This window comes from Mycotypha africana (genome assembly GCF_025528875.1).
Source record: "Mycotypha africana strain NRRL 2978 chromosome Unknown BDF20scaffold_7, whole genome shotgun sequence".
Taxonomy (NCBI): Eukaryota; Fungi; Mucoromycota; class Mucoromycetes; order Mucorales; family Mycotyphaceae; genus Mycotypha; species Mycotypha africana.
The window spans coordinates 715-27,904 of NW_026515731.1; the positions used below are offsets into that span (position 1 = coordinate 715).

Sequence of the window (27,190 nt, forward strand, 5' to 3'; positions counted from 1 at the left end):
AGACCGCAGACACCATAACACGTTATTTATAGCAGTAATTTTAGTTTTCTTTTTTTTTTTTTTCTTTAGTTTGTTTTGAAAGAGAAATAAAACGGTAAGGATTTGCAGTCTCTTATTTTAGTAATATGAAATAATTCAACAGTAATCTGATGTTGGTTACAACAAACATGAAGAAGATATATGGATTTTAGATCGAATAAATTTGATGTAGCTGGACTTGTTAAGCTTTTCATATCAATTTCACGTGCTATTTGCTACCAAACAACGCCAAATACCACAAATTCCATTCCTTGGAGCACTATGGCCGATTGTATAATAGTTACTACATGGAATCGATTAATTGTATCACGAGAAAACGCCCCAGCACCGTCAGGAAATTTCGGACAACTACTATTGGATTGTTATTATGCCTTCACAACACTCAGCAATTGATCATCCTGTTATCCCATTGTCTGCTTCATGAAACACTGCCTTTTTTCCCTGGCCCCTTTGAAAGTTTTTCATACTCATAATTTTGAGCTGCCGTGGGTAATTTCAATATGTAGTTTATCTGTCTGTCCACAAGGTTTAGCTTACTGTATCTTAAGAAAAGTTGTTTGAACGTTTATTGATCTTGATCCGTTTCTCTGTCATACGTCTTCCGCCGAAAATTTTACGGTGCAGACTTCTTTGATAAGAAAAGAGACATTCACCTTCTTCTAAAGTAGCCAAGATGTGAATATTTGACGAGGTGATGCTAATTATTTACATAGGTTTTTTATTCTCGTTTATATGAACTGCAGATATACAATTGTTTATACATATAGTTTGAGCCCAACGCTTGCGCCATTAGATCGTAGTCAAATCAACTAAATCAAACCTTCTCGGCTTGGGCTCATTCTTAGGAATGGGAAGTGACGCTTCGCGATCATATACGATACCCACAAATTTACGTTTTGGTTGTTCGGAATCTTTGTAAAATTTGACATATCCACGTTCCAGTGCATAGAGTGTATGGTCTTTACCCATACCCACCTATCATAATAAAACAAAAAATGCCGATAAATATCCTATTTCAATAAGAGAACACCATATGTCTTAACGTACATTGTCGCCTGCGTGAAATTTAGTGCCCCTCTGTCGAACGATAATATTGCCGGGTATCACTTCTTGACCACCATATTTTTTTATACCTAATCTTCTGCCTGCAGAATCTCTACCATTACGCGAGGAGCCACCTGCTCTTTTGGTAGCCCAACGCATTTGATTAAGCTCTATGTAATCAATTAAACTTTCCTTAGTTTTCGCCACCCAGCGTTTTACTTCCATTCAAAGGAGATTTGCTCCTAAGCTAACCTATACTATTTTTCTGTTGGAGACATAGTGTATTAGGTCGTATTAAGAAGCCGATGTTATATGGTATTTTGGTTGTTGAGGTTGCTGTAAATTGCTTTGCGGTATGACTCAAGATTGACATGGCTACAAATTGTTAACTCCTTAGAAGGACAAAAAAAAAAAAAAAAAAAAAAAGCCTGGTCCTTTTGTCAAGAACAGGCCATAAAAATTGTGGGGTTAAAATCGTTCAACATATGCCTTTTTTGTAAGTCACAAAGCTATGGTGGGCACATTTGTTTTGAAGGGTGAACAAGTCTTTTCCTCTAATCTTACATTTGTTTGCTGGGTGCTAGGAAGGCTTAAACGTAATAAATGTATGAAAATAAAGAGTAGGTTTCCTAAATGTATTTTTAGTATATCATTGTTTTGCTATAACAGAAAACAGTACAGAATTCACAAATTCGTCCGCTGACAAAGGCGATTGTTCCAATTCGCCCGAATCGAAACGTCAAACATATTTGTAACAAAGAAAATCGAAGCGTTCCCATAAATTGAAGGGCTGTACATAAAATGGCAAGCTGCTTCAACAATTGTAAGTAAAAATTGATTAGACTACAGAAGTAGTATTTCAACTCCTTACAATAGCTTGGGCAGTAAACGGTTTGGCAAAAGCCAGAAATACTGAACTTGAAAGGAGCAACGAATTTGTTAGACTGAATAAAACGGCTGTATGAGCATAAGAAGATGTAGCTGTGAAGCACAAATGTTGTAGAGGCTATCGAAGATACATTAAATTGGGAATTCATGATTAGAAACAGCCTTCGCAGGAAAACTTATTTAATATTGAACCTGAAGATGTAAGGATGCTCAGAAAGAAATAGATGAAGTAGGCAAACGTAAAGATTTTGGATTGAAGAAAGGTTCTGAGAAGCCTGACAGAAAAAGAGTTTGGGTTCTTGTACGTAAATGCTTCTCTTGCGTTGGATTTTAATTATGCATACTAAGTGGAAGGCAGAACTATGTTGTCACTATTAAAGTTTCCTTTAAGTGAGATATGTCACAAAGCATCAACAACCATACGTCGTCTGTATTGAAAAAGTACGGGTACCAAAGCCATAATCATCCTTACGCTTTCACTAATCAATGGTGAAGATTATATGGCTCATGACTCTTGCCGTTGATGCATTGATTAATCTTATGATGTCTTTGTCTTAACTTTGATTGGTTGCTTCCGAGCAGAATTAAAGAATGACTGTTAACCACACACATCCCCCCCTCCTTTTTTTTTTGTTGAGAGAACTAGACAGTAGCAATATTAACAATTATACTCCTCGAGGCCTTATCCCAGAAACTAATGCCTCACAAGTTGTTTGCTGTCTCACTTTTATAACGTTCATTTAGCGTGCACACTAAGTATATGCCTCCTTGTATTGTTCGAGTATAGCTTTATAAATGCTTAAGCAGCAGTATTTGTGTCGTCAATGAAGAATAGGTTATAATTGATCTACAAGATAAGACAAGCTATGCTGTCTGCATGCTTGGCAATTGGCTGCTTTCCAGACAAAGGGTCTTTCGCCGTAATTAACGTAGAAATTTTCTTGAGATAGTTTCACAAGCGGCTGGGAGAATGATGGACTATTACAAATTTTATGTTCTTCCAAGTCCACAAAGGCTAGTAAAATGTTGAGCAATTAATAGCGCGTACAATATCCATAAACACAACAAACTTATATATAGTTACCGCCAAATTCACCATTTAGTATGAGACCTATTCGTTTCATATGTGCGATATAAGCTACGCCAACTGTATCTCCATCAGTAATGCTCAGTTCCAAATACGTAATTGGAGACGTAGCGTCTGTTTGCTTCATTATGAAAATCCTTCTATTACGACTATACTCAAAGAAAATGTTCTCATTGGATGTTATGTCATAAAATCCAAACCTCGGTACTTCCTCTATATTCAATGTTCCGACCGTCACTTCAAAGTAGAGGGATATGTTCGGACAATCATGGTTTTGCATATTTCTAAAATTACAAATTTTTGGCGCTTTTGCTTTTTGCTCCTTTACTTCTGTATTATTTCGGACAAAGGATTTCAATCCCTTATTATTTTTAGCTTTTGCTTCCTCTTCAGTTGTATAATAGAAATCCTCGTTGTTTACAGCTATGAATTCACCGTCGTCTATAAGCACGGAAGCTTGAAGATTTACTGGTTCTTCGTCGTCCACTAAATCAGAAGCATCCATTTTCTGACTATATTTTTCAGTACATTTTGCCAAAGCACTAATAGGTACATAACCTTCCGGAAGATACTTCATCGGATTCACCTTATCACCAAATTGAAAACGACACTGTTGTCCTGTTGCTAAAGAGACCGCTGGATACCAATCCCTTGTTGTAATCGCCATACTTCTAAATGCTACGCCCATATCTACGCCATTTTTGAAGTAGCGTAGTTCTCCTCGATCCATATCTATAGCGCAAGTTATCACATCTCCTACGGACCATCTCAAACCGTACGTGCAGGTCAGACTTGATGTATGTTTATCTTTTGCTTCGCTGTCAGCATAATGTTGATCATGCTCGTAGGTACGTCGATGCCATTTTTTACAGCGTAAGCCATCATAGCCATAAGAATGAATATCGTCGCCAACGCCTTTACCACCTTCAGGATCAAATTGAAAATGATCAGTGGCCCATCCAATTTGCATAAGACCATCGGATTCTAGAACAATTTCATAAGCATATCTGTGATGCTGGCGATGTCTTTGTATCCGGATAGGGTGTTGTAAGGCAGGTACACAATGCGTACCACGAACTGTTTCAAACGTCCAGGTATCGTTTCTCACATTAAGGTTTGTCTCGAGATCTACGAGGCAATAATTTGAACGCATTATTTCATCAATTTTGACATATGGCTTTCCCTTGCTACTTTTCATTTGGCTATCATAATTATAGTCATTGTAGAGCGCGAACTGTCTACAACAGGCTAAAATGTTACGGCTGTGAAACAATCGAGGAATTATTTGTTTCTTTTCTTTTTTCAGGCCGCTGGCATCAAGGAAAGCATACGCCGCTGTTTGAGTAAGAATATCTTGCCATACAAGTACGCCTAAACGTCGAAGAAGCTGCTTCGGTATTATTACATCCCCACCATTACCATTTGAAGACAGCAACTGTTGTTCGTGTGTAAATAATTTCGCCAAACAGGCTAACGTACAATCTGCCATGGAAACGTATTGACGACTAATATAAGTGTTCATACTACTAGTCTTCAAACAATGCTCTAATAAATATACTAAAATATAGATAAAGTTGGCACTATAAATAAGATATTTTCTTATAGTGTCTAGCAAAAGGTTAGCAATTGTTATTCCCAAAAAGATACTAACGCTCCATAAGCTATCTTAACATCTGCTTACCGTTAGGCAAAACTGAATTCAATAGGCATAGTGCACGATTGGTAAAGACAAGATACTGGCATCTTTTATGTGCTATATAATCAGAAGTGGTTTCAGACGAAGAACCAATAAAAGACATAGGAAACAAATCATTGACTTCAGCTAACTCGGCTCTTCCTTTAGTTTCAGCAGCTGATTGAAGCCCAACACTTCTATCCGCTGATGGTAGTTGCTGTTCAACCTGCGGATCGTGCCTGCTACTTAAAGAGTGAAGCAGAGTTTCTTCTTCAATTATAATGCTATTATTACTCTCGCTATCGAAACCGCTACTTCTGTCAGACTTGACATCAGCATAAATATTGAAACATATACCGTGATCTTCTTCCTCTGCAACTTGCTCTCCGTTATGCTGATCTTTAGTGGTAATTTTGCTAGATGAAGCTTTCTTGGACACTGACGTACGCCTAACCGCTCTGCGTTGAAGTGAAAATTTCGTTTTTCGATGTTGAGCTAGTAATTGTTTCTCATCGCATTGCGTGGTTGAAAAAGGAATGTGATCTTGCACTGACGGACCCGTAGGTAACACTAGGTAGCTTTTGATCCACTCAATCATCTCACGGTAGATACCAGTTACTTCATATTCATTTTTTATAGTAGAATCAAATAGGTATTGCTGATGCTTGATAGAAGTCCATTCATCTAAAACTGGATAAAGACTCAAAAAGACTAACTTGTCAATAAACCGGCGTTTAGCTTCAGTCAGCTTCGATAAAGAGGTTACTGATGTTATTGCTGTGGCTGCCGATACTGATGATGGAGACGGTGTCAAAGAAAGAGCGTCTTCTTGGAAAAGCGAAGGCTTTTTTTGAGTTTTTTCGAAATATGAATTGTCTTCCTCAGTATCTAATGGTACACAGTTCTGTTGTTCATGGATGGAAGAATTGATATCATCCACGTTAGGCATACAATTCTCTGACACACCTAACACGGAGCACTTAACAGCATGTTGCTGTTCTCTCGTCAAAACATCTCGCAAAATATGATTGTTTTCTAAAAGAATATTGAGAGAAGAGAGGGCACCCGTCAATTGCTGTTTTGTAGTTGTAGACATGCAATACTTTTCCCATTGCTCACAATCGTGAGGGTCATTCCGATGGTTATCATTGGATTTGAATAAGCCACAGTATACTTGAGCGTTCATAATATCCATATGTTCGTCAGAACTATAGTCACTGATGTCCTCTTTTTTATCGTCAACTGTAAGTGTACTAAGCTTTTTGCTTGAATGACGAAACGACTGAATCACCATCACCGGTAAAATTGCTGCTGATATATCAGTTAACTTTTTTATAAGGGGTTCAGTCACCTGTTGATTTACTTGAGGTATGAGAAAATGATCTATAATTGGAAATCTGTCTATTAGCTTTCATTCGACTCATAAACTGAAAATAACCATATATGATCAATTACTCTTGATAGCCAGCATAAGGGCGCCTTTCGTGCATGTTAATTGGACTCTTTCATCAGAAGCAGATATGCTACGGTCAATTAGAGTGCTGAAGCAAACGTCGCGTACTTTATTGGCAAATGGGTCTACGAAGATAGGAGCCTGGTCAATCATTCTGCTGTCTTTTTTAGGATCCCGTTTAAAGTAGTTATTGCCATCAACACTTACATGTCATTGCCATAACATTATATATAGCCCCTGCGGCGTTATATTGAACATCTACATCCTCATTGTTCAAAAAAGTGTTTAGCGCTGCGATTATCTGATCTATTTTCGGTGTCATGAAAGGATTATTGCTTGCTATACGAGAAACCTTTGTGATCAATAAATACATCATTATCGCTGTGCAACTGAAACAACTTACATATGCAGCAAATTAATGATAGAATATCGGACACGAACAGCGCTACTTCCAGTTTTCGCGAAAAAGATGATTCCAACAGCAATTTAAATTCAGGTGCTGTAACGATTTGCTCATGGGATTTGGTCTCTCCTGCTGCAACGTGAATACACAATGTGGCCCAGTATTTCACATCGTCATCCTCTAGCGACAGACAGTGCATGATCTTCTTAATCATTCCTGACTCAACCATCTTTCCCTTGAATTCCTGTTGGTCGAAAGCCATGAATTTGATAATTCTCAAAATAACTCGAGATATATACATTTCTTCTGCTGACAATAAACCCGTGAGTATCGCATGGATACCTTTAATTGCTCTGAACTGGTCGACTGCTACTTCTTTCAGTACAAACTCGTGCATCAATCCTGCAGCCCAATATATCAACTCGACATCGTCTCCTTGTCGCAGACAGTTGGAAATTAGGTCTACGATGTCATATTGTAATAACTCATGCAAGACTGCTCGTGCCTCGTACAAATCGTCAATATTTGCAGTGATACGGACTAGGCCTTGCATACAAAACTTGGGCATATTAGTGTTTCCGTAAGTAGTGCGGGCCATGCAAGCTAGTAGACCGACAAACCCGTTCATACGCAGTGATTTGGGTACGGGATCTATGATTACCGCAGGAAGATAATATTTAGGCCATTATTGCATTGTAATTCCAAATCTTTACAGGAAGTGGTTCATATTACCAATCAGTGAGAGTTGGTATAATATCATTAAAGTCCAATATTTTAATTCATTGTTACGAATATCACTTGATGTTAGAGTAGCCTTTATTGGCTCCAGTACTCCTAATTCAATGATGTGAGACTTATTATCGTCTGCAAAGAATCATCACGTTTCCTATGCATTAGTATTGTATACAAGCCGCATTCACACCGTGGTTTTCATTTAGTTACTTACCACTACCCTGAATCAAATCACAAATGGCAACGGCGACAGATCTCTTAACGGTGTCCTTTAACTCAGGATCTGTGCACTTTAAAGCGTCAACTAATACATCCAGTGCGCCTGCTCGTATTAAGGTTGCTCTATTACTTTCTATTGCAATAAGCTTAAATGAGATAATCGCTCCATCGAATAAAGACATTTCCACTTTCGCAGTACCTTTCTTGGTTAGTAGTTGCAAAGTAAGCAGAGCTTTTATCTTAACTGCTATGGGCTGACTATTAGTACATGCAGCAATAATCTGTCCCAGATATCTAGCTGTAACCACAGAGCGTGTCAGATTTTTGTTTTCATTTTGATGACATTTTGGACTGTGTCAAATACCTGATATAGCTCTATCAAGAATAATTTTTGTTGAACTTTAGGAGAAGGCTGTGTTGGTCAGTTATAAAAGGGTTATATTCTTTCAAGTGGTCTATTATAAAGTTAAGTCTGACCTGTGACGAATATTGGCATTGTCTGATTGCATTAAGTATGCCAATGTTTTTAGTTGTAGAGCTAGAGCGTAATTTAGTTAATGAATTTGAGAATCTCAAAGCGTGTAGCTTTCAAAATTACCATCGTCTAGTTTTCTTTCAGATCGACCAATAGTTCGCTTTATAGATTGATCACTGCGATTTGACGCTATTTTTAAATGTGAATATATAGAGTAGCTAAGTAAAATAGCCACTGCACCAGTTACAAAATAGATGGCTGAATTGGTTTTCGAAGACTGTTGTTGGTCAAAGGGCATCTTTCTAATGCTGCTATACTTTGAAGCTTCATTTGTAATGTATTGGAAACCTTTTTTTTATATTTGTGAATCTTTCATGCAATTTTTTCTGAGCGTCAAAATGATTTCTGCATGCATCACCCCGTAGAACTTTTTCATTTTTTTGTTTGCCACAAAAAATCTTAATGATCTCAAGCAGAGCATTCCAATACTGTATTGCCATTGCGGTAGGCGTTGGTACAGGTGTCTATGTTTTCAAGCCTTTGTTAAGAGAATACGAACAGTAAAGTTTTCAGAACATGCTACGCCTGATATCCTTAAATGTTAGTTTTACTCAGTAAAGTATGGATTCAAAATAGGGATACGAATGGTACATGGTTAACACCTGGCGATGAGCAACGCTTGAGAGACATGCAAGAAAAGAGGCAACATAATAACAAACTCTAGTTTAGACTATATGCTGTAGCAGCGGCGCAGTGAACAGCAACTTATTGTTAAATCAAAAATAAACACTCTTACAGCTGGGCAGATGTAAAATAAATACACCGAATAACAATCTAAAGTATATAATAAAAGGTCCCTCATCAGTTGTTTATTTCACATTTTGAATCTCCAATGCTTTCATAAATAATGGTATATGAAGTCGTTGTTCAATTGTTATGCCTCAATTTAATACATGGTTTGTCGAACATGTTGCATTTTACTGTGTAGTTATCTTCTTTTTAGACTAGCGCAATTCTGTAAATCTTTATCTGAGTTTCAACACGACTTCTACCACTGCAGTTAGGTTGACAGTGAAAACGAGCAACGATTTTTTTTTTCTTTTTATGATTCAGATTCTATAATGGCTAATAAACCCCAACCGATTGCTGTTAAGACTCCTGTCGACAGTCAGGAGGAATACGAGCAAAAAAACGTTCACGAAGTTTACGAACAAATAGCGACTCATTTCAGTGATACCCGTTATAAGCCGTGGCCAATAGTAGAGCAGTTTCTGCTAGAATTACCTACAGGGAGTTTGGGTGCTGATGTTGGTTGTGGAAATGGTAAATATATTGGCGTCAATAAAAGTATTATGATACTCGGATCAGATCGGTAAGTAGTTGGCTTATACTAGGTTGAGAAGCTTTGAGCGAATAAAGCAGTGGCAACTAAAGTATTTACTGCTTGATTAACAGAAGCTCAAATCTTATCAAGATAGTGCGTGATCGTGGTTTTGAAGGCATGGTAGCCGACGGTCTCAACTTACCCTACAGAGATGAAGCCTTTGTAAGTCTCTCTGACATGTGCAAGCTGTTTATCGGCGATTGCTGAAAGGCTCCCATTCTAATTCAATGCATAGGATTTTGTTATATCCATAGCTGTTATCCATCACTTTGCTAGCCCGGAAAGACGGTTACAAGCCATAAAAGACTTATTTAAAATAGTCAAACCCGGCGGTCGAGTATTAGTGTTTGTGTGGGCATTAGAACAAACGAAATTCAGTAAAAGAAATTTCCAACCTGGTCAGCAGGATGTGTTTGTACCTTGGAAAATGACACATCAACAATCATTGCAACTGCAAAATTCGACAGCGGAAACAGCGAAAACAGACAAAGTCTACCATCGATATTATCATCTCTTTAAGAAAGGTGAATTGGATGATTTATTTAAACAAGTTGATGGTGTAGAAATAGAAACAACCGGTTACGACAGGGACAATCACTATGTGATTGGATACAAAAGAAAATGATAGAGGTCTTTATTGCAATAGCAAAGAACATAGCAAAAATCAATATCTGTAACGAAATCTACTACATTTTAAATCACTTCATCATTATATTGTTCATCTCCTCACATAGTACTTTCTTCTTCCATTTGTTTCGCACTTTGTAATTCTACCTGTCGCATGGTCCCAAACTGTTCCTGACTAAGTTTGTATACCAGTTGACCGAGATCTTCTACGTTCTTAATATCCATCGAAATTTCGGTGGGTACCTTATCGTCCAATTTACGTCCAGACTTCTTTGTAACAGGATAAGATTCATTTTTTACCAAGTGTAGAGTATCTGGTCTTTGGTTAAACTGCTTAAACACAGGCTCCAGCTCATGACAATTTTGGAACAATTGCTTGTTACAGAAAACATAAATACCGAATCGGGCACGAGACATAGCAACTATTAAGCGACGCACGTCTCTAATATAACCGACAGTTTTCGTCCTGACCAGTGAAAGTAAGACATCTAAAACAATTGAATTTCGGTAAGTATTTCGCTTTATGAATGTAAGAATAAAAAGCAACAGCGTAGTTACAATCATTTTGTTGTCCTTGATATCTATCAACGGTCTCGATGACAGCTGGATTCCCAAAGTATGGATTCCAACCACATCTTCTTTCCAATACATCTTGGATCAGCGCCTTCTGTCCATTATACGTTGTTAAAATTGAAATTGACTCGGCGGGATAACCTATTAATCGCATATATTGGTATACAGCGACGATATATTCTGCTTCACCCAGATTTTGATAAAAATAAGGTACAGGCTCTGTTTCGCCCTGATTTTGATATTTGTCCACATGAATCATTTGGAAATCGAATTGGAAGCCTGGATTGGCCATCTGATACGCTTCCTGTGTTTTAACTTTTTCTAAATCTTGTAAATTATCATAACGCCAATTGAACAACTTGGCTATAGAAGGGCGAGCACGACCTTGTTGATCCAATTGTAAAATAGGTACACCTAATCTTACAAATCTTGTAAACATACTTTGTTCCATATTACCATATTGTTGAAAAGCGGTGTTTCGAACAACTGGAGGTAATTGGTGGTGATCGCCAATTAGCATAACTCTCTTTAAACGTGAATTTGGTCTTTGGTTTTCATCTTTATCGGGCTCTTGCAATAATAATGGTATAAAGGTTTCTATTTCCAAAATCTGAGCAGCTTCTTCAATGATGATGTTATCGTACTTAAAGTTCAAATCAACAAGTTCACGCCGTTTCATGGCAGCGTGAGTACAAGTCATCGCAACTATCTTGCATTCTTTAGTGAGTAGGTAATTAGCACGATCATTGCCGGATCTTAGAAGCTCAAAAGGACGAATATCATCCAGTTCATCAAACAGTTTTTGAAGGTGCCTGAAGCAACCATTAGCAATTTCCCGAGCTTCATCGACAGTCATATTTGTAGTAAAAACAGGTTGTGGGGCATTTGCGAAAAACTCTGCAAAAGGAAAGTTGTCGCGTATCTGCTCAACAGTATTGAATCCTTCTATATTATTTACGAGCATCTGCCATTGAGAAGAAACATGCGCGTTATAGAAGTAATGCGCTGTTTCACAAGTAGACCCATGCTCGCCCAATATATGCATTGATTGCGCTAAGCGGTCTACTTCCTTAAGCAATTCCACACGACGTTCTAAAGCTGCAGCTACTCGTCCGTACTTATTGAAGCTCATTTCTGTTTTCATTTCTTCTTCACCATGACCTAATCGTACACAATGGCGAGGATCAACGTCCAATGTTAATAGTTTTTCAAAGATCTGGTTGAGAGCCTGGTTACTGTGGGTGACGATTAATGTATGTTGGTCAGGATGGCTGCGGTAAAGGTTAGCCATTGTTTGCACGGCTACATCGGTTTTACCTGTTCCGGGAGGACCTACAACCAATGTTAAGCCATGGTTCATACCGGCATAAATAGCTTCGGATTGAGCTGGTGTGAAGCGTACAGTCGTGTTTTGTTTTATTTGATCTTCTAAATAAGGGCCGCGATTGGGCACGAAATCAGTCGCAACTTCAAAGTGCTCTATAGTTGATGTAGCTGCAGGCTTCTTCGCTTTCTTGGACTTTTTATTGGTAGTTGGCTGTTCTTTGTTGTCTACATCCATCATATCATCGCTCAAAGTGATTCTATAAGGTGGAGCTAAAGGTTCTTGTGCTCCGCTAACTAAATCGTATTGTCTGTTCGCATTATTGTCAAGAAAACATGACTTAAAGTGATGCCAATCTTTGAACGTATCATGGAATGAAATGGAGTGTTCGCGATTGTGTATCTTGGTATAGTGGGCGCTAGCAGGGTCACCATAGCCTAACAGCACACGATGAAGCCAATCAGGTACTACAACTTCGCTGTTCATTAAATCGCGAATGGTTTCCAAGACTGATTTGAAATTGTTTTCTCTGGATTTTCTGCGTACAAGAATGTTGAAAGTTTGATATACGTTTTCTGAGTGCTTATGATTGACATTATCCATATCAATCTACGAGTGTAAATAAACTTATCAGCAATATTATTCCTACGAATGTTCACTGACGCGTTTTTAGCAAAACGACCTACCTTAAACTGATTAGAGTCTAGCTCAACACGTAGAGTGCGACGAGTCCCTTTGAAGCGTTCCATTTTATCTGCGGGATTAGAAAGCTTGAACTCTTCTACTGGTCGGCCTGTATTCAGATTAAATACATTAGTATGCCAAGCCATAGCAATAGCTTTCTTTAGCCTTAGTCTTATTGATTGCTTACCATCACTTCCAACAATATCTATGACCTCACAACCACGTATGTACTTGATACCGTAATGCTCCTTAAACTCTTCATCATCTTTTAAAGCTTCAGAAGAGTTTTCTTTGGCTTCAATCGCTAATAGAAAGAGAACATCATGCTTTCGTAAGCCATCCCATTCATTGCGTATTGTGCTACTAAATTGACCAATATCAAAGCCAACCTAAGTTGAAAAAATAATAAGGAACGCACAACCTTAGCCATTTATACCAGCATTATTAGTTTCGTTATAAAAGCCTTACATCAGCCCGGACTGTAGAAGGGCTATCTTCTCCAAGATTAGCTTCTCCGATATCGACAATGTTGAAGTCTTCGATTGGTACAGCCATCCTTGCCCAACCAGCAAATTCAGTTTTAGTGCGCTCTGAATAAACCAGTCTAGGCGCTAACCGTTTTACAACATCTTCAATATCCTGTCTAATTTCGTAAGAACTTTCCAATCTGAACAGCGTGAAGTTTCTCCACAGATAATCGTATAAAGTCAGAAATTGTAAATTCAGCTTGGGCAAAGCTAAAGGTCGCTCTCCGGAGTACAGTTGAGTTTGAACAAGATGCTTGTCAAATAAAGTCTTCTCATCTGGATATAAAGGCTGCTGATTAATCTGCTGAACCTGGCTAATACGCTTCTGATATTTGTGAATTAACAGGTTAACCATATAATCTTTAAAGTTGATACCATCAACTTCAAAAACTGGCGTGTGGCGAAGGAAAAGTCGATCACAAAGCTGGCTTAAGGTGCTTTCGGAAAGTGGTGTTAGGTGCCACAATAGATCTTCGCGGGTTTCAATAGACCCTAAGTTCGATAAAGACAAGGCCTTCAATTCTTCACTGAAAAAGCGAAAAGCAATACGCTATTGAATACAAACGGTTAGTTTCTTTTTTTCCCGCGTCTTCTGTTTGTTTGTCTGGTGGTACCTGTAATTGAAGTAATTGTTGGCAATGAGCTTCAGTCATTTCTAATTCAGTCAGAGCTACGCCGGTTTGATCATTTATTTCAAACTTAGCATAGAACGCCAAAGAGGATAAAAGTTTCTTTAACAATTCGAACTGTCTTGAGTCATCTCGCTGCATAAAGGGAGCCATTTCTGTTAGAACAATGATTTGGTGGTCTTCCACTAGCATGTTGAAAAATCGACGAGTAGGCAGTTGAGCTTCTAAACCGATGAATAGCTCCAAGTAACGCTCACATAATTGAATAATTTCTTCGCTGACTATAATTATAGAACGGTTTATCCAACAATTAAAACTAGTGGACGAACACGCTGCAGTATCAACACTTTACCTTCTCCATTTGCGGGGATCTTGTATATCAATTCAACATATTTCTTCAATAAGTTGCTTAGCCAGCTTTTTTCGAACTGTAGTTGTAATTTGCCTGCCTCATCTGTGATATCAAATTATTGAGAAACGAAAAAAGGTGTTAATGCCCGCTGTTACAGTCGAAGCTCTCTAAAAAAAAGCTACAAAAAAAAACTACCTTACCAGCATTAGCTATTTTTTTGTTATTTGAATTCCATAATTTTCTCAAAGCAGGGTATTGCTGAAAGAGTTCAGTTCTTCGTTCTTCTCCATAAGCCAAATATTCCCAAATGCCTATGGTTACTAACTTCAAACACTCGGCACGCACCATATCGTTTTCAAAACTCTCAAAACAGTAAACCATAAAAGTCAAGAGCTGCTTCAACACAAAACGCGATGAATTGTCATTCATTTCTAGTATCATGTGAGTAACACGCTTGAAGAATGCAGAGAATCTCTCAGGATCGTTTGCGAAAGCGTCTATGAGAGTAGGACATGCGGTCAGTAAAACGCAGGTTAACTACCAATGTAAGATTTCTAATAAAGTTTACCCCAGCGTGGAATATTTTGTCGAGCCTTTTCATTCACAATCAAACAAATTGAAATTACATGGTTCGTAGAAGATTTTTCAGAATAGAACGGCCAAAGATACTAATTTTTGGTAATGCTTCAGTAATCAAATTTTCCACTTGCTTTAATCTGTTGATATTACCTCTTCCAAATATCTATAAAACTCTAGTAACAGAATTTTTGATGTATTGAAATTTGTTGCTTCCAACTCGTTTTGATAAATAGATTCCACAACATTTGAATCGAACTTGCTCTTGAAATGCTTCTCAGCAAGTTTTGAAATGTTGTCGGATTGGATTTCCTTCAATGACAAATTATTGCGTTTTCTATTATTGGCTAAGTTCGGTGCAGAGAAGAGGGCAACTTCGCTGGCCGTGGCATGAGGGGGCAAAGTTGTCTTGGTGAACATGCTGCCTGTTACTGTATCCAAGGACCTCGTTTTTTTGTGAAGGAGGACAATTTAAAGCATTAGCGAGAAATAAAAGTTTTGTGACTTTGTAAAGACTGAATTTGAAAATTGACATTGAGCAACACATTCTGAGGGATATCTGTAACTTTATATTTTTAAGTAGCAATACGGTTAAATACAGTCTTTTCGGTTCAGTTTCGGACAGCATTGAGGTGATTTTCAGATTAAAGAAGAAAAAAATTGGGATTTTGAGTACAATATTTTTGTATATATTATTGATAAAATGTAGACTTACTTCCTGTAGAATCTTTAAGTCTCCCATCGAGGAGAAACAACCACATTCGTTGTGGCGCTTTGTGATTGACGACAAAATGGGCCAGGTCTTCCATGACCACCCTAAATCTCTTGAGCAATATGATACATGCTTTGAGCCGCCATAACATCACGATTCCAAAAAATACTACAATTTCTGCAAAAGAGTATTTGATAGATTTCTCTACTTGGTGTACGAGAACGATACTTTCTTACATCCGACAATTTACACGAATTACAGATCTATACACAGATTGATGTAAATCAAAGTTTTAAGCTATGTTTATGATCATTTGCAATTGATTACATACCTTTGACGTACGAAATTCATCAATATCTAATACTAACACTAGCCCTTGTTTCTCTTTAGTTTTCAAATGCTTGTATATTTTCCTTGAAACACCGGCTTGCAAACCTTTAAAGCGAACTTGTGCTCTATTGGTTAACCCGTCACCAAACAGTACCAGTGGCATTTTGGACTTATCGCCAAGTTCGAATGACCTTTTGTACGTATGACGACTATCCAGAGAAAAGTTAGAATACATTACAGTAACGCATACTGTGCGCATATTTGAATCATTCTATTTACATGATATTGACTGATTGATGAGCTCTGCCGGGATTTCTGCGATTGTTTTGCTTTTTACGTCTCTTGTGATTTCTTTTACTCATATGCCGTGATCTCTTCTGCGGGTTATACTTCTTTCTTCCAATCAGCAGTATGTTTGTAGCATATTCTAAGGATACTTGTCTTCCATGGAAATTCTTCCAGTTCAGCTCTGCGGTTCTGTACCCATAGAACTGACGCAGAATATTCGTATGTGCGCACATATACTGTATATGACCACGATAGCAGATGGGATTAGTGACTCTATGGTTTTGATACCCTGTTGCTGTTTCAATTCTTCTTCTATCTTCATCCTGCCCTTATATCCCATGGCTTGGTAATACTCTTGAAAGTTACCCGTAATTCTATATACTCTATCACTAATATTTATGTTCCAGCAACTACCCATGATAGAATGCCTTTCCTCACCTCTTTGATGTCACAACCTATTTTTACAAAGGAGCCTCCAGATGTCAGCTTTATTGTTAGAGATTTTAATATGTCGCTAGCTTCTCTATCAACCACTTCAACCAATCCTAGCTTTCATGAATGCTATCGTCACCTCACTCACTATTATGATAACTGCTTCTCTGCAAGCATTCCTACTTTCCAGCGTGGTGTCACTCGCAGTACCATCGATTATTTCTTCTGCCACCAAAGTATTACCGTACGAGTCCTTTAAATAACTCAACGATGCCTTCCTAGCACTTGGACAGACCATGTCATCATGATGGCTGACCTGTTACCCAATCGTTTGGACATAGGACCTGGGGTATAACGTTTCAACCCTTTGCTGCTGTCTAACGATATATTTGTGGATTTAATAAAGACTGCCCTCATTGAGTTCTTTGAAGTACGTGGTAATATCACCTCCAACCCACAACGTACCTGGGAGGCTCTAAAACATTTATTCAAGCACATTTCAGATCTATTCTCCCATAGATCTACTGCTAAAAGGCAGACAACAATTGCCGCACTTCAACACCAACAGGAAGCCCTGCTTTCCTTAAATACGCTAACAATTAATATAATCAACGAACAAGTGTCGCTTATTGAACAGAAACTAGACAAATTGTAGGAAGAATCAGCACAGCAGCATCTTTTACGGTCAGCCACTCGATGGCATGAAAAAGGAGAGCGCAACAATAGATACTTTTACAGGGTTATTAAAGAAAGACAAGCACAACGAACGATCCATTCTTTGAAAAGTGGTCAAGATGGCTCTGTTTTAACTAGTACTAATGCTATCCTTGAGGAAGCTTATCTGTTCTATATCAACCTTTATCGCCCCGAACCTATAGACCTGCCGGCAGTTCGAACGTTACTCGATAATGTTCCGCAGGCGATTGGTCTTAGAAGCGCTTAACAGAATGATCTTACAGCACCGCCCACATTAGAAGAACTTATTTCTATAGTTAACCACTTGCCTCACGAAAAAGTCCTGGTTTAGATGGCATACCGTATGAGGTGTACCGCTATCTGCTTTCCTGGAACATTCCGGGCTTTAAGCAACTCTTCCTTCAAGTGTATACGGACGCTTTTAAAAATGTTTTCCCAGCCACCTGGAAACAGACTCGGATGGTCTTACTGTACAAAAAGGGAGACCCTGAACTCTTACAGAACTGGCGACCTCTATCGATGATCAACACTGATGCGAAGATTTTCACAAAACTATTAGCTAATAGGTTCAATGTCGTTTTACCACAGCTGATTAATCGCTATCAGACCGACTTTTTACCGCACCGACTAATCTCGGATAATGAGTGGGTTAACCAAATATAATGTCACATTATAGCCATTGTGGTATGTCTCACCCTGCTGTTGCTGTCCTTGTTGATTAAGAAAAAGCATATGACCGAGTACATCCTACCTAACTCCAGATGGTTATGAAGCACTTCGGATTTCCTGCTTCCCTCGTATCCTGTTTATCTAGCCTATTTTTTGACACAGAAATATCCCTTAACATCAATGGATGGTTAAGTGCTTCCGTTCGCCAACAACGTGGCCTCCGGCAGGGAGGCCTCTTATCACCACTGTTGTTCAATTTAGCTTTCGAACCCTTACTACGTACCATTTTGTCGAGCCCTGACATCGAAGGCGTTTCACTGCTCTCAATCTCCGCCCTTTCTAGTCGATATGGACAACTCCTACGTTTTGAACCACAGCCATTGTTTGACTGGTAACATCCCCCTCGTTTCAAATTCTTGAGCTATGCGGATGATTTAGAGGTTTTTTTGACTACACCTACGGAATGGCGTGTTTTGAAAGATCTCCTTACAGTCTATGGTAACGCTAGTAATGCCCGCGTCAATTTGACAAAAACAGAAATTGTTTCCCTCTCTGGTCATCCACATACAGCATGGCTCCACAATGCCAATCAGGAGTCTATCTCCTTTCATACAGCTGAAAATCCATCTGCTGTCAGATATCTAGGCTATCCTCTCTTCTCAACCAATGCTCAACTAAAACACAATTTAGCTTCCTAGAACTGAAAATAGTCCGTCACTGTAACCTCCTAAAACAACGAGGATTGTCCGTCCGGGGTGTCTCACTAGTTGCTAATTCCTTGATACTTAGTAAGTTGTGGCATCTCCTGCGTGTTGTAGTTGTTCCGGTGGATTGGCTTGATAAGCTTCGTAGTATTGTCCGGTTTTTTGTGGTTCCTTTCTGGCCTGCTCCATCGTGGGAGCGCTTATGCTCACCTAAACGTTTCGGTGGTTTAGGCTTAGTGGATCTGCGCAAACAACATTTCGCTCTTCATCTTGTATGTTCAGCGCCTCCTACAGCCCCCTTCATCAACTGGTTTTGTCTCTCCATTACTGGCCCATTGTATCCAAGTGTATACTGGTCAGTTGTCCTTACTACCATGAATTTTATCGACTGCCACTTATCGTTCATCCTTTCGCTTCCTTCCGAATACGATCCACCTATGTTCACTGCTGATGAGACTTCCTTCTTTATCTCTTTCATCCTCATGGCATGACCGCTGGATTGCTGATTTTCCCCTTCGTAGTGCATTACAGCGTTCCCCCAAGTTTGTATGCCCCTTACCCATGGATCTCAATAGCCTCCCACCGCATTTAATCGTCTCTACTGTTCTACTTTGGTCTTCGATAACTAACTGCTTCTACACGCTAGGGTATAAGTATTTTCAGAACTATCCGAAGTTGAAAAGGATTCCTAGCTTGCTTTCCCAAGGTGTAATACAATGGCTTCCTTTTATCCAGAACCGATTGATTGATGTCCGGGCTCCTCTCCGGCTGCTGCTCCTACGCCCACTTCACGATGGCTCAATGTATCTTACAGCACCTCATGGTTGCCTGATATGTCCCATTGGTGGTACCTTCTGGTTCTCAGAAGAAGACCACCGTATTACGGCTATCGCTTGGTACGCTACTGGCATCCTGATTATTCCGTTTTTAGTGACCCTCCTCGGATTCCCCAAGTGTTTCCTCTTTGGTATCGGCCTCCGGCTCAATGGAATCGGTTATGGTCACTCTCAATCCCTCATGCAGTGCTAACTCCATGATGGCGTTTATGGCATAATTGCATTGGTACAGAGCTTGGCTGTTTTCTATCAATCCTGTCATTGCTGACTCACCTCTTTGCCACCATTGCAAAGACTCCCCTGAGGATGGTTTTCATTTTTTCGTTGGTTGTCCACCTATATGGCAATTTTGGATCATGACACTGCAGGAAAATAAAATTATATCTTTTCCTGCCACACCTACCGGCATTTGGCATATATTGTTAACTCTTCTGCCTGACTACACAATCGTCCAGGTTGGTTTGATACTTTTAAGTATGTGGAAACTATCACTGGCGGTGCCATTTTGATCGCATCTCTTAGTCCCTAGCAGGAGTTCGTGCCGTCTACCAAGACGAGGTTTGCTTCAGAACACTCCGTACGAGCTCGTAGTATACATTTAATGGTTTTTTCAGTAGTTTTACAGTTTATGCCTTTTTCTTTTATTGCTATATATCATCTATAATTCTTTTCCAGTCACTTCTAATAAAGTTCGTGGATTAAATGCAAAAAAAATAAAAAAATAGCAGAGTGTCCGCTGTGCGGCGAGCAGATTATTCCTGCAGAGGTTAACTAACTCTGGCTTCAAGCGCTCTTCTTCGATAGTTGTTTAATCTTTTTGTATTCAGTTCTTAAATATACCTTATAATTCGCGCAACATGAGTGACAATAAAGAAGGAAAAGAAGCTCGAGATACGAAAGAAGCAAAAGAACATCGTGAGCCTGGCGTTGGACCAGGTAGAAGAAAGACCGTCCGAAAAGGAATGTTCTCCAGAGACTGTATGTATTTTGCAATGAGCAGGAAGAACAACTATTGTAATGGCTTTCTAAGAGTCTTCTTGTCCTACTTTTAGTAAAACTGTTGATGTATGGCTTCGGAGATGTACTCAATCCAGCTGCGGATTCAATTGCAGTATTAGACGATTTAGTCATCGATTACATTGTCGACATGGTAAGTTTACTCAATGACTGTAGACTTTCGCATTCTCAACAGCTTAACCAAAATATTTTGACTTGTTTAAAGTGTCAAAAAGCCTCTAAAGTCGCGGAGAACCGTGGTAAAGTTAAAGTTGAAGATTTTAAATTTGTCTTGCGGAATGATGCCAAGAAGTTGGCTCGTGTTGAGGAATTATTGTACATGAGTGAAGACATTAGAAGAGCCAAACAAGTATTTGATGAGAAAGAAATGGAAGCAGATGACGGTTAATATGGTTTCGATACCTTAGCTTACAGTATGTATCGGAAGTAAGCCGTAGAAGGCTACATTTCCGACTCTGTTGAATCATGTATGCCACATCACTACCAGTTTTATCATTCTGTCTATTTATTTCCAAGCATTTCAGCATTAGTGTAAACATCCTCATCTATTTAGAATTTGCTTATTATCCACATCTGAACTATCATCTTTTTCAATATATTTATGTATTTCCGTCACTTTTTCTCCACAACGTAAACAAGGCCACTCGTCACCAAAAATGGCAAGTTTACTCTGTATACAATAATAACAATATTTATGCCCACATTCTGTTTCGTAAGGGTTATGGACTGTTAAATCTTGTTGCTGTAGCGCGGATACTGATGTGGTAGCTTCAGCCGTATTGTTACTGTTTTCATGGCAAATTGCACATTGATGAGAAGGCAATTGATCTAGTCCCTTTGATGCTACAAGATATGACTTGGGCAACAGTGTACGCATCAATTTCAGTTTCAGCTTTTCGATATTGATCAACGGGACCAAAAACAGTAAGAATTCCTTGAATAAAAGAAGGGTTAGATATGGCACCTCATTGTCTTCTCTACGAAAAACATTCAGTTATACTTTACAGTGAAGGCATGCCAAACCATTTGTCTGTTGAGAAACTCGAAACTGACTTGCCGATTCATTGATTTTTTGGCATATACTAATCTCATTCGCAATACGCGATCTATTAACGTACGGTATTTTCCGTTACGTAAAAAGATCAAAAAGTTCAGTAAGGAAAAGGCTTTCCAATACTTTTCCCCTGTTTGTAAAACACGATAGATCTTATTCCTGGGATCAAACTCCTCTAATTCTCCCCATCCTTCAGATGTAATATATCGATTCAACCGTGTCCAGACGTATTGACCACCTACTGCAAATAGACCGTATAAGATTTTTTGTGTTTTTGTCAAAGCAGCATTTTTTGCAATTGATTCCACTAAAGACAGAGAAAAAGAACGCATTAGCGTACAGTGATGTGCGGTAATACGACTCTATCTTACATGCCCCTCCATGCTTTTGCTCATTTCTATATTGCAGGTTTTGTAGTTGAGCACCATAAGTCGCTGAGGAGTCGTAAACAGATAGTTTGAACAATATCAAATTTAATAAACCAAGTAGCTCTGGTTCAAAGCGTTCTTTTATTGTAGGCTATTATAATGGAACATAATCAGTTCAAAAGGCACACAAAAATGTAAAGGCAAAACTAAATTCTCATAACTTTACTTTAAACAGAGAGAGAGCACTCCAAAGTTGTTCCTTTAGAATATCGAATAGTTCAACGTCCAGGATGTCAGAATCAAGCTGACTAACCCTCATCACTTTTATGGAAGAGGTTCTCATAGAAGCTAACGATCGACGAACTTTCTGTAAGGTCGGTTGAACCTCATTCCAGTTAGTCTTCCACTCGGGCTCATTGGTTGTCAAATTTGAAGAAGATCGAAACATAGGCAGTAATCGTTATATGAAAAGAGGAGCGCAAAAGAAAGAGGTGGATAATTTAATTTGAATTAACCCCCATATTTACAGTTTTACACAATTTGCTAGATTTGGAGATTAAAAAAATATTCATAACTTAACAGTGTTCTCAGAGGCAGTTTTAAATGATGAAAAGCAGTTTTGTGGTGGAAAATTGAATAGTAGAAATGATATTTCATCAAGAATGAATCAATTTTTAAGAGCGGATCACTAGCAGCTCACAATGTTATTGTAAATGGATTTAACAATTTTTACATCAGTTTTTTTAGTTTGATATCACTATTTGTTTTTGTCGTTATAAGGAAGCAATCATACATCGTTTCGGAACTCAAGCAACTTGTTCTGGATAATTTGCTGATCTGAAGTCATCATACAACATCTAAAATGAGGTTTGACCGCAGTAGCGTCGACACCGAACATCCAATTATTTAATTCTTTGTCAGGGCTCTTGTCTAATTTGTCGCATTAAGCACTTCCACTACTGTTAAATTGGTCTCTTTTTCCCTCTTATATTTGTTTTTCTTACCGAATACTTTACAGCATTATTATATGCTACCTTCCAAAAGGCCAGGACGAAGTTGCGAAAGACCTCTTAATAGAAGAGGATAATAAGAAATAAACGGTAAAATTGACTTCTGAAAAAAAAAGAAGAAACAAACAAGCTTTAGGATACGAAAAGTACTTTTCAGCCAAGAATATGATAAATACTTCTCTGTCGGTGTAGAATGACAACGATTGCATCACGATTTTTGCAAAGACCACAGCCTTTATAATTTATGTTTTGCTAAGATGTAAGACCAAATGCTGTTATCGAGCCATTTCACAATTCAGTATATTTTCAAAGGCTGCGCTTTGAGTCATTTTCATGATGAATTTCTGTCCAGAATATAGTGCTTATAACAGGATTACAAAAAAAGAAAAAAGCGTTTATTTATTCTAAAGTTACGAAATGTTCTATTAGACTTTGAATATGTGAAACTTGCAAAAATGAGGTCAGAAATTTCCCAAAACAACATTATGTTATTAATGTTCCTCTATGCTTAAAAAGCTTCAGAAGCGACGGCAAAGAAATAACATAATGAGTAACAAATGAAATCAAGAATATAGCAGACTGTTTAGTCCATGAAGAGATCACAGGTACTGTTTATGTTAGCGTCAGTCCAATATGTCAACGTAGCATCGCTATTATTGTTGGAAAGACTAGGATTGCTTGTGTTCGTTGTCAGATCAACAATACCACTTGGAAAATCAGAGATGGTACTATTATTACTAGGTAATAGCATGCTATCATTGTAAAAAGGCGTATTTGAGAGATAAAACTCACTTCGTTGATGAGCATCAACTATTAACGGCTGCTGCTGTTGCTGCTGTTGTGAATACATGTAATTCAGAGGAACAGCGTGAATAGATGGTATTGAAGAGCTGGACGCAATTGGGTCAGTGAAGTGAACAAATCGTCTTGTCTCTTCATGATTATTTATTAGCGCCATGATCTCCCGTTTTAAACAATAAGCATCACCCTGAATAGTGTGCCTGAAATAACGAGAAGCTTGTTTACCTTCAGTGAAGTCGGAACATTGTACCCAAACAGGTGTGGTGATAGTTGTTGATGTTGCTGTTGGTTCATCAGAAGAAGCTGCTTCTGATTGTTCATCGGCACCAGTTGTGTTCATCTTTTTCTTTTTAGCCTTTCTTTGTTGGCTCAAATCTAGCCTTTTCGGTTGCTGTTGTTGTTGCTGTTGTTGAATACTTGACTCCATGTAAAATAAAGGAGGTTCGCTTATATCGAAATGAATTTGGGCAATAGATGGAGACTGTTGTTGCTGATGGCTAAGAGCAATAAACTCAATGCTCGAAATAGCTTCTTGGGAGATTTCCATTTTGAAGTGACAACCACTATCGATTACATGCCAAGCAAACAATTTTTTATCCGGACAATAGACACAAACAAGGTCAGCAGTAGGAATAATGGATGTAGTGGATGCAGAATCTAAATTTTGTAATACGCTTTTTAGTCGGTGCCAGGTTCCAACTGTGAGTGTCGTTGCACTGAGATACAAGTCTTTCGGCTCTTCTTCTGGTCCATTAGATGTTACGATCGTGTTGAGTGTCTGTTCCTGCTGATTTTTTGCTAAATGTATTTCTCCAGAAATATTTGAATCAGGCTTTTCGTTTTCAATGGTGTGACAAGAAGCAGGCTCAGAAGCAGGTTCTTCATTGGAGTGATGTGTATGTCTTTCATTGTGATGAATGTCTTCCACTGTGTCGTTGGTTTTGACCTCTGCGGTGGTAGACTCTGTGAGCTGCTGTGTTGTTTCTTCTCCACTAATAGCTGCTTTCATTAACAAAGTTGAAGGATCTATTGTTGGAAGTTGTTCCATTCTGATAATTTCTGTATGTAAGAAAGTTTTTGAGTCATTAGAACAAAGAAGACGCGGAAAGAATTTGCAATTTGAGGCAATATATTACCTGGTGAGGAAGAGCTCTTTAATACTGATGATGTAAATTTTTCAGAGTTAGTATCTTCCTCAACAGAAAGTGGCGGCATGGAAGATTGTTTCAATGTCGAAGTGAGCATAGCAGTAGGTCCAGCATCTGGAACAGAAATTAGAGTGGGTATATTGGGATCATTAGTAATGATAGGAGCAGAAGTGACAGAATGCGTCCTTGGTGGTGGAGTAGGTGTGCCAATATAATCAGGAAAATCTAAATTCATGGCAATATCGTATATTTGTGGAGGCATGCTTTGCCTAGTCAAAGATATGTTCGAGACAGGATTACTTTGCCATGCAAGCTGTTGTGACCGCTGATGTACAAACATAGCAGGTGCAATAAGCTGTTGAGAAGGAAGGTGTGATGTTGAAGTAGCATTTATAGAATGAGGCCCTGACGTAGGATGGGGATATATGGGTGGGTGGTAGGGACGTTGTTGGTGCGGATGCTTATGAGCTATAACATCTACACTTTGAGCTCTGGATACAGGTATAGTATTAGACGCTATTGGCTGTTGATGAGGTACTGTCACATTACGCCCATGCTGGTACTGATAAGGATACAGATAATGATGTTGTTGATGAAAGGGTGGAAAATGATGGGGTGGTGGATATGAATGATAATACTCATTGGTATAGTAGTTGCTATATTGCTGCTGCTGCTGATGATGATATAATTGAGCACGCAGCGTTGCTTGATGCATTTGCATTTGAGCTCGCTTTTGCATGTGCTTGACTTTGGCTCGTCTATTTTGAAACCAGATTTGAATGGATCTCTCACTCATGTTGAGTTGTTCCGCAAGTTGTTTACGGAGCTTTGAATTTGGGCTCACATTAACAGCGAAAGTATCTTCAAGAACAGAAAGCTGATCAGCAGTAGCTCTTGTTCTTTTACGAACAGGCGCCTGCTGTTGCTGTTCCGATTGTGATGTGTGTTGAGTACCTTTCGAGGGGTCACTCCCAGTGTTGGATGTCGAAGTGTCTGTATTCATGGGAGTTGCAGGCATTAATTGATCCTGATGAGGTGATAATGAAGATAATGAGTTGACAGGCAGAGAAACATCACTTTGACTGTGGGTCAATTGCTGTTGCGCTGGCTGATGCTGTTGATGATGCTGTGGCCAAACAGGGCGTTGTTGTTCTAGAGAAGATGTCATGGTAGTTTGGGATCAGAGAAAATGAGTGAATGATTTTTAAGGAAAGGACGGATTACTGTAAATAGAGACTACTGTAAAAGAGTTAGGGGATCGTAGATAAATTATTTTACCAGGAAAAGCAAAGAAAACATGAAAACAAGCTTTTTTTCGAGTTCCAAAAAAAAAAAAAAAAAAAATAGTTAGAATTATCATTAGGAGAAAATACGAAATTCCTTTTTGACCTTTCACAAAGAGTAGGTGGTAGCAAATTCTAGCTCCCGTCAGCGATAACGTTGATGTTTTCTCTAACCTTTTTCTACTTTTGTGTTCAGCCTATATATATGGCCTTTCTAAAAGAATCTACTTATCGCGCTAATGCATGGTAGAAGTGCACGATCAGAAGCCCCTTAAAATACTGAGAGTCTTTCTGCCACGTTTTAACCTTCATCCCAACGAAAATCTTAGCGTTTTAGCTTTATCTGATTTCTTTCTTTCCGTCGAATTATGCGCTTATGTTAAAGACTCAGCGAATCACAGCTATTAACATTAGGAATCCCCTCCCCTGCCCTAAAACGACATTACCCAATCCTTCGATCTCACCTACTGACTTCGTTAATCAGCGAATCAGATTTACCAAGGGAAAAAAGTCAGGAACTAATTTTTGTCTGCTGACTTTTATTGTGCTCAAAAGCAACGCATATGTCCAATTACCATCAAGCAGTTACTGAACTGCTGTTTTTAAACTTTTCGTTCTCGAACATAAGAGCTTCTTTGCAACGAAATGTTCCTCGTCAACATCATGAATAAATAGCTTCCTCAGACAATATATTGTTAGCTTTCACTTCACACGCGTGCTGTAATATATTTTTGATGAGTACGCTTATTCATCTAAAATCTTCGCAGGCACACAAAAATCAAGTGTGTTATTTTAAGAAGGTTAGCACGTTCTAAAATTACAAAAAAAAAACTCAGCTAGTACAAAAAAAAAAAAAAAAAAAAAAAAAAAACGATCGTCAGGGGAATGGCTTGAATGTAAGCCTTATCACCAATTTATTGACTTTACAAAAAAGGAAAGGTAAATGGGAAGACCGAGTCACTGTACGCCAATCAGTGCGGTATCCAAATACATAGAAAGTCAAGGAATCATAAGAATGGAGGAGCAATAAGGAATGCAAGCTGTAAACGGACGTCAATACGTTACTTCTCTACCGATAAAGGGCTGATTCGAGGAATAATTACAAAAAGAAAAGTATAAACGCAGCTTTTCTTCAAACTTTCAAATAAACT

General features: G+C 38.6%; 10 protein-coding genes across 10 annotated transcripts; 3 read left to right on the forward strand and 7 right to left on the reverse strand.

The window, feature by feature from the left end:
* Positions 1 to 630: 630 nt before the first annotated feature.
* On the reverse strand, positions 631 to 1,429 carry BDF20DRAFT_582429 (ribosomal L27 protein-domain-containing protein). The gene is made up of 3 exons (XM_053075804.1): positions 1,336 to 1,429; positions 1,087 to 1,270; positions 631 to 1,014 (listed from the first exon to the last, which is right to left on the reverse strand). The coding sequence occupies exons 2-3, from the start codon at positions 1,240 to 1,242 to the stop codon at positions 829 to 831; spliced, it is 342 nt and encodes a 113-aa protein (XP_052934503.1). The 5' UTR covers positions 1,243 to 1,270; positions 1,336 to 1,429; the 3' UTR covers positions 631 to 828.
* A 5,086-nt stretch (positions 1,430 to 6,515) lies between these two features.
* BDF20DRAFT_822210 (uncharacterized protein) lies at positions 6,516 to 7,187 on the reverse strand (the record flags this gene model as incomplete). Its single annotated transcript, XM_053077673.1, has 1 exon — positions 6,516 to 7,187. One exon carries the CDS (start codon positions 7,185 to 7,187, stop codon positions 6,516 to 6,518), a length of 672 nt encoding a protein of 223 aa, XP_052934504.1.
* A 709-nt stretch (positions 7,188 to 7,896) lies between these two features.
* BDF20DRAFT_822402 (uncharacterized protein) lies at positions 7,897 to 8,313 on the reverse strand (the record flags this gene model as incomplete). Its single annotated transcript, XM_053077692.1, has 3 exons — positions 7,897 to 7,939; positions 8,018 to 8,078; positions 8,139 to 8,313. The coding sequence occupies 3 exons, from the start codon at positions 8,311 to 8,313 to the stop codon at positions 7,897 to 7,899; spliced, it is 279 nt and encodes a 92-aa protein (XP_052934505.1).
* A 164-nt stretch (positions 8,314 to 8,477) lies between these two features.
* BDF20DRAFT_914016 (uncharacterized protein) lies at positions 8,478 to 8,739 on the forward strand (the record flags this gene model as incomplete). The annotated part of the gene is made up of 2 exons (XM_053084137.1): positions 8,478 to 8,575; positions 8,652 to 8,739. The coding sequence occupies 2 exons, from the start codon at positions 8,478 to 8,480 to the stop codon at positions 8,737 to 8,739; spliced, it is 186 nt and encodes a 61-aa protein (XP_052934506.1).
* Positions 8,740 to 9,136: 397 nt separating this feature from the next.
* On the forward strand, positions 9,137 to 10,024 carry BDF20DRAFT_822005 (S-adenosyl-L-methionine-dependent methyltransferase; the record flags this gene model as incomplete). Its single annotated transcript, XM_053077659.1, has 3 exons — positions 9,137 to 9,387; positions 9,471 to 9,561; positions 9,635 to 10,024. 3 exons carry the CDS (start codon positions 9,137 to 9,139, stop codon positions 10,022 to 10,024), a joined length of 732 nt encoding a protein of 243 aa, XP_052934507.1.
* A 101-nt stretch (positions 10,025 to 10,125) lies between these two features.
* BDF20DRAFT_914018 (P-loop containing nucleoside triphosphate hydrolase protein) lies at positions 10,126 to 15,111 on the reverse strand (the record flags this gene model as incomplete). Its single annotated transcript, XM_053084138.1, has 10 exons — positions 10,126 to 10,514; positions 10,585 to 12,532; positions 12,610 to 12,716; positions 12,795 to 12,996; positions 13,076 to 13,684; positions 13,749 to 14,044; positions 14,116 to 14,217; positions 14,316 to 14,612; positions 14,684 to 14,783; positions 14,845 to 15,111. 10 exons carry the CDS (start codon positions 15,109 to 15,111, stop codon positions 10,126 to 10,128), a joined length of 4,317 nt encoding a protein of 1,438 aa, XP_052934508.1.
* Positions 15,112 to 15,287: 176 nt separating this feature from the next.
* BDF20DRAFT_876477 (uncharacterized protein) lies at positions 15,288 to 16,239 on the reverse strand (the record flags this gene model as incomplete). The annotated part of the gene is made up of 2 exons (XM_053081368.1): positions 15,401 to 16,239; positions 15,288 to 15,323 (listed from the first exon to the last, which is right to left on the reverse strand). A coding segment is annotated over exon 1 (292 nt), but the record flags the coding sequence as incomplete, so codon positions are not given.
* Positions 16,240 to 20,215: 3,976 nt separating this feature from the next.
* BDF20DRAFT_822073 (transcription initiation factor IID, 18kD subunit-domain-containing protein) lies at positions 20,216 to 20,763 on the forward strand (the record flags this gene model as incomplete). Its single annotated transcript, XM_053077663.1, has 3 exons — positions 20,216 to 20,336; positions 20,411 to 20,508; positions 20,581 to 20,763. 3 exons carry the CDS (start codon positions 20,216 to 20,218, stop codon positions 20,761 to 20,763), a joined length of 402 nt encoding a protein of 133 aa, XP_052934510.1.
* A 602-nt stretch (positions 20,764 to 21,365) lies between these two features.
* On the reverse strand, positions 21,366 to 22,245 carry BDF20DRAFT_822570 (Pex12 amino terminal region-domain-containing protein; the record flags this gene model as incomplete). Its single annotated transcript, XM_053077713.1, has 3 exons — positions 21,366 to 21,736; positions 21,801 to 21,948; positions 22,024 to 22,245. The coding sequence occupies 3 exons, from the start codon at positions 22,243 to 22,245 to the stop codon at positions 21,366 to 21,368; spliced, it is 741 nt and encodes a 246-aa protein (XP_052934511.1).
* A 1,145-nt stretch (positions 22,246 to 23,390) lies between these two features.
* BDF20DRAFT_836473 (uncharacterized protein) lies at positions 23,391 to 25,924 on the reverse strand (the record flags this gene model as incomplete). Its single annotated transcript, XM_053078958.1, has 2 exons — positions 23,391 to 24,667; positions 24,745 to 25,924. 2 exons carry the CDS (start codon positions 25,922 to 25,924, stop codon positions 23,391 to 23,393), a joined length of 2,457 nt encoding a protein of 818 aa, XP_052934512.1.
* Positions 25,925 to 27,190: the final 1,266 nt, after the last annotated feature.

What these genes read in the sequence shown, in the direction of transcription:
- BDF20DRAFT_582429 (XM_053075804.1), bottom strand. Translation starts at nt 1,242, where the DNA reads ATGCGTTGGGCTACCAAAAGAGCAGGTGGCTCCTCGCGTAATGGTAGA. An exon ending in AATTTCACGCAGGCGACAAT is followed by an intron (nt 1,015 to 1,086) that starts GTACGTTAAGAC and finishes TTATTATGATAG; the next exon opens with GTGGGTATGGGTAAAGACCA.